General features: G+C 34.3%; 1 protein-coding gene across 1 annotated transcript in view; it reads left to right on the top strand.

Moving 5' to 3' along the window:
• Positions 1-384: 384 nt before the first annotated feature.
• Glra2 (glycine receptor alpha 2) overlaps positions 385-11,319 on the top strand; it is a 220,317-nt gene continuing 209,382 nt past the window's right edge. The window contains 3 exon segments of the mRNA XM_032889979.1: positions 385-401; positions 838-1,016; positions 3,159-3,292. Coding sequence (XP_032745870.1) covers positions 949-1,016; positions 3,159-3,292 — 202 coding nt within the window. The 5' untranslated portion in view covers positions 385-401; positions 838-948.

Here is an 11,319-nt window from a genome sequence, read left to right as displayed (position 1 = left end):
TAGCTTCCACTAACCAGATGTTGACTTCCCATATCCCTTTTATAATTTCAGTACCCTGGATCTTGTTCCCTGTTTTCCTAGTTTACTTTTCTGATGCTTAAGCCTCTTTCAGTCTCTTCGGCTTCAAACTCCTGTTCCGCCTACCCGCAGGCAGACTAGCATTTTTAGGAGCTCGACCCCAACCCTCTGCTTTTTCCTTTTCCCTCACACAGACCCTTGCCGTAGTTGTGGGCTCACTCCTTTCAGTAGCCCCTCACCAAAGAATCAGGGACTCTGCATTTCAACTGCAGGCGCATCTCCTCTCAAATGCCTCTCTCCGACCCCCGCCCCAAGCTACTGAAAAAGGAAACATGCGCACTTCAGAGCTAGAAGCTGTCCGAGTGCTGAAATTTATAGGCTGGGTAAGATCACGTCTCCGTCTCTTTCTGTAGCCCTCATTCCAGCACAGGATCTCAGCATTTTTTTCCCTCTTTCCCTCAAACGCTCCAACACACAGAGTCTTTTCTTCTCCCTCATTTACAACTTCTTTTAAAAGAGAACCTTCCTAAGGAAAGGGGGCTTTATGAATAAAAAAGATATAAAACAAAAGCTACAGCAGCCCGACTTCCAGCGTGGCATTGTCACCAGCCCCCTTTGCATGGTGATGTGATTAAGGTAGCAGCATTTTCATTATTCAGGAAAAGCAGCTAGGGGATTCATCAGTTCTGAGGCTTTGTCTCTCCTGGGCTAACTGATGGTCCTGAGCCTTGGTTTGACCTGACCATGATGCCCAAGACTGGCACTTTTTGTTTTTTCTCAGCAAACTGTACAACCCCAAATCTCTTTTTGATTTTCAAGGAAACTAGATTCCTGCCAGATTTTGAGTCTGGACAATAAATAGACACTTTGTCCTGGTCTTCTTTCTGGAATCATTTCGGGATATTTTCCACAAGCATCACGGAAACAGGAATGAACCGGCAGCTAGTGAACATTTTGACAGCCTTGTTTGCATTTTTCTTAGGGACAAACCACTTCAGGTAGGTGAAATGATTTTGCATGCTTATATTTTCCACATAAAAACTGTTTGAAAGAGAAAGTATGTAATGATCTGTCTGTTCCCTGATTCCTACTATTTCAATGTTGGAGAGGAGAGTTTGCTTCCTTTTGTTCATTTAAAAAGCTTAATTATGGTGGGAGGAAGGCAAGTGTTCACAAAAGCAAGTTTTATGTTGCATAGCTGTACTTTATGCATTTTGACACACATTTTTACAGTCCATGTGATATTAAGATTAGACTAGTGAGTTGTGTGCTCTTTACATTTCTGTATAAGGTTGATACCTTTTGCTTTCAAATTCTTCTGGAAGTCATTTAAAGGGATTATTGGGTGCGATGTTCTTTTTTCATATGGTGAAAGTGATGGGATTAATTTCCCAAGAGCATGCTCATTTTCTATAAAATAAATAAGAACACTGATTCTTAGCCAACTTGGGACTTCTGTTATATTTCACCAACTATAATCATACTGCGAAGTCTATGATTTAGAATTTTTTCAAGTAGTAAATATCTTTATACAACTCCATTCTACCATTCAGTCTATTTGAAAATTGATTGCATACCCAGATTTAATTAAAATGACATCTTTGTACTTATGCCTGTATGAGAAATGGGGTGTGGGTAATTAAAACAAGTGAGATGTCATATGTGCATGCCTGTATTTTCTACATAATTTACTAATTGTGAAATCAATTGATACTTCAAAATATCACTTTTATTGCCAGTGAGTGAAATATCCGGTTAATGACATAGAGTGGAAGATGGGCTAGATATAAAAATGCTATTAAAACAAAATATAGGTCATTAAATGTTTTAAAAGATTTTATGCTATTTTTTCACATAACCAGGAGAAATTGAACACATAGAAATAATGCTATGAGTACTGGGAAAACCCCTATGTTCTTTTCAGGTTCACACCTCTTACTATCATAAGAAAGATTCTAGGCTGGGTTTTTATTACAGTCACCACCACCACCATCATCATCATCATCACCACCATCATCATCATCATCAACAACATCATCATTAGCCTCATTCCAGCCACCATCATAATAAAATAATACTCAATTATCAGATGAATCTGCATATGGAAATGTGAGTATTTCTGGATGACTATATCAATTTTTAACTCCCACAAATGTTCATATCATCTTTGCACTTGTAATTAATACCTCTGATTTGAAAAAAAAATGGCCTGATTGTTGTAGTATCTTAATTGTAGAAACAACAAATTATTTAAAACATATGCATATATAATATATACATATATGTAAACACCAACACGTTAGTGACATTCAGTCAACTATCAATGTATTATGAAAGAATTGATCTTGTTACCAAACAAATATGTGATTTTTATGACCTAATCTGGATATAAAAATCCGAGAAATTTTCACATCACCTTTTCCTGTTTTTGATAATGTAAAAGGTTCAATACCATAGAAATTATATTCCATTAATGCTTTATTGGAGAGTCTGAAATTTGCATGTTCATATACAAATAAGAACTAATAAAATGATTCAAATAACATACTTACTATTGATCTATTTTAAAATGGTGGTGAAATTCCAAGTGAAGGTTTATTTTTCAAATAACACATTGGAAAAGACTAATGCTGGTAGCTGCAATCAAATGGTAGCAGAAGAGAAAATATCCGTGTAATAATTATATTATTCATTCTATCTTATTATTATGTATTTCTCATAAATGGTAAAAGATGAGCTTACAGCTGAAATGTTGAAATTTTATAGCCACGAAGAATTGATATTACATTATCATATGAATTTAAATAACTGTCTTCAGTTCACTGATAATTCTAAAAACAAAAATCCTTTGTACATCCACAAATCTGGAACCTGAATCTATAGACATTATCCCACCTTACACAAAATATAATTAAAGTTCAGACACTTGGCTGATATTGCCCAGGATTTATTCTTCTCATCAGTTGAAATTAACTTTAAAGAATGTTCAAGTTAAGAAGTTGATCAGGACCTCAAATTTTTCTAATTTTCTTCTTGCTGGTATATTAAACATTTTTTCCAAAATGCAATTCAAATGCTCTGTATTAATTCTCTGAGGATGAATGGGTAAGTCTTACTAAAAGAGTTAATAATGTGTTTAGGGAAGCATTCTGCAAAGACCATGACTCCAGGTCTGGAAAACATCCCTCGCAGACCCTGTCTCCTTCAGATTTCTTGGATAAACTAATGGGAAGGACATCAGGATATGATGCAAGAATCAGGCCAAATTTTAAAGGTAGGTTCCAGTGAAACATCATGCTGCAGCTTTTGAAATGTCTCAGGTGTAGGAAGGATATTTTCATTGTACACTTTCAGACTCACTGTAAAAAAGAATTGGCAAGTGTGTCGTTTGTTTTATTTTGGCCTTTGTTTAAATATTTCTAGATTTAAACAGCTTATATATTACTTAGCACTTGTCCTGTTCAAAACTTTCCTTGGCTTTATTCTATTCCACAAGTAACCCTAGTGGCAGACATGATTGTCACGATCCCTATTTTGTCTTAAGTTGGCCTGTGGCTGAAAGTGAGTACAAGACCAAATGATAGAGTTTGCTTGCATGAGCATCTATGAAGACTTGCACCAAGTTCAATGGGTATACGAAAATACTCAGTTCTTTTCAATATCTGTGTCAGTGTACATTTTGCATTTTACTACAATACATGCTATTTTGTAGTCTTTTGGACCTCTAACTTTTGAACTTTGCTAGAAAACACTTTAATTTAATATACAAGATATGTTCAATTCCAAGTTACTTAATTATTCCAGTGGTTGATTTGAAATTATTACTCTGAAATTAATGCAAAGAAAAGTTATAGGATTCTAAAATACACCTGTCAGAGAGGGTAAATGCTTTTTTGTTTAATTGGAAGAAAATAAAAGATTAATTTTGGTGTTTTGCTTGTTTAACATTGCAAAATAGATATTACTCTCTAGAAGTAATTGATTTATCCATTTATTTCTGTTTATTTTAAATCAGAAAAAATTGTAGTAAAGAAACAAACAATTATTGCTAGAACTGAATGGTTCTGATGGTTTAGTTTTTTTAATACATTTTTTAAATGGCAAGTATCCTTTCTAAATTGTTGAGTGCAATATAATTTACTGTGAAGTGTTTATGTTATTTTGTAAAGGGGAATTTAACTTTGAATTTAACTATTACATATCAATACATGCATCGCTTTGGTTTCGCTCATCAGTAATTTAATCATGTTACTTTCCTGGAGTTTTGATTCCTATTATTGGCAAATATGAGCATGAAAACAAAATTCCAAATTGATCTCTTCTTTATATGCAATGCCTCTGAATATACCCAGTTTGAGCACATTCCATGAAGTTGTATATCATAATTCTGGCAAAACAAGTATCCCTTTAATTGAAAATGTTTCTAAAAAAAGACAGCTAAGTTCAATTTTCCTAAAGAAAATCTTTAAGTTCATTCAATTTTCTACAATTTTGTGGACACTTCTCAGGAACTCAATATTTGAAATGAAGTTATATGCTTAACAAGCCAAGAGTCAGCTTTCAATAGGATTGCTCATTCACATGTTTAGAGTCATATGTGCAATACTAAGTGCTGGGCGCCTTGGAAAACAGAGAGGAAACAGGTGTATGTACAAAAAATATTCAATGTGGAAAAGACGTTATATGAGTAATTATAGTATTTGAAATGAAGTACCATGTTGTACTATGGACAAAATACTAGAGGCTCCCTCATACTGGAGAGGTAATTTACTACTAAGCCATTCATAGAAAGCCTCATTTCATCCACATACGGAAAACTGCTCAAGTTCATAAGTGTTTTGCCTGATTAGAGTAGTTATTATCACTATCAAATATTAGTAAAGCAGGCATCTGTGTGACTATGTAGTGTTTTAATATGGACATAGAACAAATTATTATTTGTCACAAGTTTTTTTCCTCTACTGTTGCTTCTGTGGATGTCACTCTTTACAAATGATGCCTCTAGTTCTAAAAGATCAATGAACAAAGAGGTTGGGGTTAGCAGTGCAAAGTCACCCCTTATTGATCTAGTCAATAGGTAAAGGAAAAAAATACAGAACTTTTAAAGGACTGACTTAAGAAAAATTAAAAAGAATAACACTTTCGATTCTAAAGTGAATGAATGTCATTGACTTTCATCTTCTCCCTTTAACTCTCCACTACAGCAAGCACTATTATTCCCTCGTGACCTTATTTAGACAGAACATATTTATTAGACAAAGTCAATTACTTGACTTATTTCCAAGCAGTTCTTTAGTTTAGGGAGATTGATATTTCAATGTAAATGATTAGTATTTTAAGGTAAAATCCTTTCCTATCCTTGGTACTCTAATGGAGCATTATATGTCTAGTAAGACGAGTATGCATATTTCTGCCTCATTAATCTACTCTACACTGTACTTAAGAAAACAGGATGGTATCCTATTTTACATATACACACATGAATTTTTGGCAGTTTAAGGCAAATAAAGCATCCCTTTTAGTAGAATGAGAAAAGAAATAAGAGAAAGAAATGTGCATTAATTGTGAAAATGATTGCTTGTAATTAACTTACTAGATGTTGAGAGTGGGACTTTGAACAGCAGTAGACCTAGTGACAAATAAAAATGATCTTAAATTAGTGTTGAGAAAGAAATTGAAATTGAGGAATAGTTGGAAATTTGTAGCATCAAGAACCAACGAAGAAAACTACAGTACTTATATTTGTTTGTAAATGTATGAATGGGAAGTTTTGCATAATATGTAGAAACAAAGAGCTATTAAGAGATGTGATTGCATCTAGAATTAGGAGAGAATCCTAAAACCAATTGGTTGGGATAATAATAAACGTGATGATGTTGATATTCATAATAACAGTGATCAAAAAGTAGAGAGAAAGACAAAATTTTAGCATCAGAACAAAAGTCACACCAAATACGGGCAACTAAACTAAGGTGAATGGCTACTCCATGAGCCTTAGGAAATCCTAAGAGATTTCTCTGTTTTCCATACTCCTTTGCATTGGAAATAGGAAAACCAAATATAAGTGTATAACGGTTTCCCACTGGAAAGCTTTTTACCAGTGTACTTTAAAGTCAGGAAAACATTGCATGTCTATTCCCTTTCCCTGATGGGTTTTGAAAGATGTCATCATGGACGTACACATATGAAGGAAGGTAGAAGCAACCCAGGAGAAGAAACCAGAAATGAGTCAGTCTTAGTCCCTGTAATTGAGAGACATTCTTACAAACTCCAGGGGAAAAATAGCTTTTCTTATGTGCTGAGGCTCAAGTGTATAAACAAAATCATGACTCAGAGTTGCCAGTTGAATTCTATCTCGAAGGTTTATAGAGATGCAAATCAGACCCTGTCAAAACTCACATTTTCCAATTTCCCTGTACAGAAAAAAACCAAAACCCTCCACACCAGTATGCCCATTCACAATTACCTTGTCCGAAGACCATGGAAAATGCTGACACTGTATCGGCATAGAAGCTTCTTTCCTGTACTTGAGTGGCTGGTCTCATTTCAGTTGATTTATCACGGTGCTGTGTACCACCATCCTACACATCTGCCTTTGACACTGTTATTGAACCTTGAGAATGCTACTTTAAACACTAAGTATTTAATGAAATGCTCGAACATGGATAAAGTACATTAGTTCTCTTTCTCTCATTTGGAAACAAAACCTTTATCTCTTTTAATACGATTTTCTTTGAAAATAAAACTAGCTTCCTGTGCAAACAAAGACATTGCACCACAACAATCTGGGGGATAGAATTTGGAATAGATAATATTAGGGAGGGGGTAATATCCCTTCCTCCTTTCTCATGACTAGAGAGCTATGTTTGAAACTGAGATGCGTGACATTGAAACTCACATTTGCACTCAATAAAGCTTTCTGAAAGTTCCAATAAGTTAGTAGCTAAAGAAACGCTTCGTATACAGTTAGAGCTGGGTTGATCTTCTTCATGAAACCAGCGATCTTCAAGTTTTGACCTTCAGAGACTATAGCACGATTCAAGTGAAGTTCAGATATGAATATCAACTCCTGTCCAGCTGGCACAGGGGAAAATAATACCTTTCTCAGGTAGAACTAAAATAGTCAACCATGGCCATTTGTTTGATCTCATGGACATGGAACATTACTTTGAATTCTAAAAATGAGGTATAGAATGCTTCTAAGTGTGAGGCATGAGTCTTAAGAAAGTAGTAAAAGCCCTCAGACTCCCTAAAGGGTCCAAAACCTTGGATATTCGGAGGTCTCCATTTTATTAAGAACTATAGTAAAAATTGCCTCAGTGACCTTGGTAAAAACTGTGGAATTATATGAATTATCCATTGCCTGATTGCTTTCTTCACAAAATTTTTACTCTGCTTTAATTTGGAATTTCCCAGAATTAATCAACAGGTTTGAAGTAAATTCTTTTTTTTAAGTTTTGGGTTGGGGAGAAAAGCCCAATGGAATAGTGTCAAAGTTGAAACACATTAGAGTAATTGTTAGAAAATATAAAAATGCTTTTTTTTTCAGATATCTGTAAGTTTCAGTGTAAAAATATAAAGTATATAAATGCAGCATGTGTTTTTTTGAGACATTAATTTTTAAAATTGTGGTAAGAGCACTTATTTCAAGTGAATTAGAACTAAGGCCAATTACAAGATGATTGCCATTTTATTAGGAAAAATTGTTTGTCCTTGGCCATATACTGAAAATGGAAGAAACTAGAGATACAAGGACACTAGAAGAAAACTAAGACAGAGAAGAGAAAGAAGGAAAATTGGATGATTGAAAATGCAAATGCAATATTTTAGAACAAATTATAAAACCACTTTACAAAGGGTTTTCAGCATCTTTATACATTTTCTTTCCAATGTACATATAACATGGATATACGTGTCTATACATATGCCATGATTATATATGCATTAAAACATCTAAAATATACAGAGCAGAATATTGATTGCCTCTAAGAAATGGGAGTGGTTACCAAGGACCTAGGATTGAAAGAATTTTTTCAATATCTCTGAAATTTGGCCATCACACACACACACACACACACACACACACACACACACACACACACACACACACACACACACACACACACACACTTACTTCTATTTCCAAAGGAAAACTAATTTGTAAGTATTTACTGAATGTAGAATTCAAGGAATATGTTCTCTCTTAAATTGCTCAGGCTTTCATTACAGATTAGAGCTAATGCCACTTTATATACAGTAATGTGAGTGTGGCCTGATTTCAATAATATTCAAAACTCCTGCCTGAAATTCCCTGACTAATGTATTTCTTAAATTAGCTTGTTACTATCATGGCTCAGATTACAGTGCCATTGCTTCTGTCTTGAATCAATTTCTCATCTCACATTAAAACAAATAATGGAACTAACAGTAAGGCTTATCAGTTACTTTCTTCAAAACTTATTTGAGAATACTGTTTCTAGTCTAGAAAATGTAGACCCTAGGTTTGGGGGGTTTGTTTCACTTTTAACATTTTCTTGATGTTTTTATCCAGGCATAAAAAGCATTCTAATTACTCTCAACTTCTACCCTATCAAGCTCTCACTCCCCCACAAATGTTCATTTCCCACATTTATGAATTTTTTGCTTTCTGACTGTCCTGGAACTTGCCTGGTAAACCAGGCTGCTTTTGACCTCGCAGAGATCTGCTTGTTTATGCCCCTTGAGTGTTTTGATTAAAGACATGTGCCGCCATGTCCAGCTCACTGGGTGAGTTTTAAAAAGAACAAGACAATTGCAGGTAAATGTGGGGAACAAAAAGAAATTTACATGTAGCTTTTTTGGTTAAGAATGACATTAATGAATATTTAAACATCTGAATTTCACACAATGTATCACAAGTTACTTTAGTTTTGTGTGCTGTAAGAACATCAGTCCACTGTGTATATACCAGCCTCCAAGCCTTGCCTTAGTCCTGCAGGATACTTGTCAGGAATTATAGTTGGTAGTAAAAGAAGGAGCCCATAATATAATGATTTCTTACAAAGCACATGCCGAAAGCTTTATCGGTATGCTATTTCCCATTGCATAGGAACAGACTAGCATTGTGGAAAGAGTCCTGGATCTAGGTCTAGAAGATTCATGTTTATGTTGTGGTTCAGCCAGTTTTGAGAAAAGATATCTTCACAATTATTCATGTCTTGGACATTCTTGTGTCTTTCACTGCATCATTTGGGTTATTCTGAGACCCAAATGAGGCAAATAGAGCCATGCATTTTAATGTTTTTATTTATTCAAGTTGTTTTCACCTAAATAAGTAGTTATAATTACTTGCATAAGACTTGCATAATATTGAGCCTTTCAATATTCCAACATGTGGTCAGTAAGAGCCCTAGAAACAATGGTAAAAGGAAATAACATAGTTCCGAAAAGTGTTCCTTTGATCTCCACAGATGCATTGTTTCATACACATGCCCAGAAATCCACCCCATGCTTACAGGCATGTGCACACATATACACATATCAACAATAGTAAGTAACTAAATGCAATGATAGAGGAATGAGGGAGTCTCTAAGACCCCACCCCTACCTGAAGATCTATTATAGCTAATGGTTGGTGGGCCAGGAAGAAACATTTTCTTCCCTGGTATAGTCACTGTTAGGGTGCTCATATCCTATAAGTGATCTTTTCCAAGCAGTTAAGTCAACAACAAAAATAAACATGAAATTAGAAGGGGATCAGCAGACATGAGAAGATAAAAAGTGTTACATATGCTCAAAATACATTATTTAAATTAATGAAAATATTAAAACTTGTTATAATTTATGGTTAATATATTTTAATAAAAGTTATATCACAAATTGAACTTGTATAAAAGGGACTATTATCAATACTGAGTTATTACTGCCATTCTTGCATTATGTAATTTAGCATTTACTGTGATTATTAGAACTTGATCTGCATTAGTGTATCCTCATAGATGTTGATTTTTTTTTACATGGAAGAAACTAATTGGACACACTGTGGCACATTCGATTCTACTGGTAGTGATGGTACAGTAGATGCTATGTATCTCACTTAGTTTTTCTTTTATTAGTTCAGTGGGAGCATTTTTAATATAAAATGGTTATTTGAAATGTCTAAATATGAAGCCAAGAGGGAGCCTTTTTATGAAGATATTATATTTCTCCTTTCAAATACTACCCATAATTATTATATTGGATTTGTCTAAAAGAATAAACCAAGTAAAAACTTTAGACTTAATTCCATCCAGTCTCTGAAAGGGAGATCCTGCATTTAAGTGAAGCTACTGTTACTTTTGTTTCTGTTGTATCCTCTTACCTACCTAACTGTTTTTGCAAGGTTCATTACACAAACACATGTAATTGATTTCCAATTTTACAGTAATTGTTATAAAGAGAACATTTGATCTCTGTAACATGTGACTTGAAGAGCATGAGAAATAGAGGCCCATCACGTAGTCTTGGAAAAGTATTGTGTCATTCCTTAGTCAATGATGAATAACCCCATGAATTTACTTTCTTCACTAAAAAGTCTAACCATCTTTTGCTGAGTTCAAGAGCACTTTCTGTCCCTTCACATCTTGAAGAATAAGTTGATCTATGTTGCTGATAAATTTATAGTTTAGGTTTAAGAAATGAAAATTGAAAAATAGTGACAGATATATTAAGGTATCTTTGCACTTAATAATTAGACAGTATAATAATTCTAGTTGGAGTCATTAGGTTTAGAGTAAGAAAAGAATAGCCATTGGTTTATTCTTAATAGTGCTCTAATAGGTAATAGGTATTTTCTTGTAGTATTTGATTAGACAATTATTTGAATAAAGCATTAGAAAGAGAAACATCAAGCCTCTTAACATAACTTTTGGAAGTAATATTTATGTTTGTTCATTGAAAATATTTTTCATACAATATATTCTGACCAAAGACACTGAAGTCACCATGGCATACAGTACTGGTTCACTGACTACTCTCTTGAAGGGGATGTTCTGGATATTTATGGCTGATTATAGATACTCGGAACATGTAAATGCCACTCAAGGAATGATATGAGCAAAAGATTTAAGTCTCTGAGTGTTATTCAGAATTGTTGAGAACATTTAGAAATAAAGTCAGTAGGTTTTATCTATTCACTTTATATCTCAATTGCAGTCACCTTTCCTCTTCTCCCAAGTCCCACCCTCACAAATCCCTCCTTTCTTTATCCCCTCCTCTACTCCTTAAAGAATGGGAAGCTACCCTTGCATGACAACCCACTGTATTCTAGTATGGCTCACCAAT

Source organism: Rattus rattus, chromosome X (genome assembly GCF_011064425.1).
Source record: "Rattus rattus isolate New Zealand chromosome X, Rrattus_CSIRO_v1, whole genome shotgun sequence".
NCBI lineage: Eukaryota > Metazoa > Chordata > Mammalia > Rodentia > Muridae > Rattus > Rattus rattus.
The sequence above is the reverse complement of the archived record's forward strand: the minus strand, read 5'-3'. Positions and strand labels throughout refer to the sequence as shown.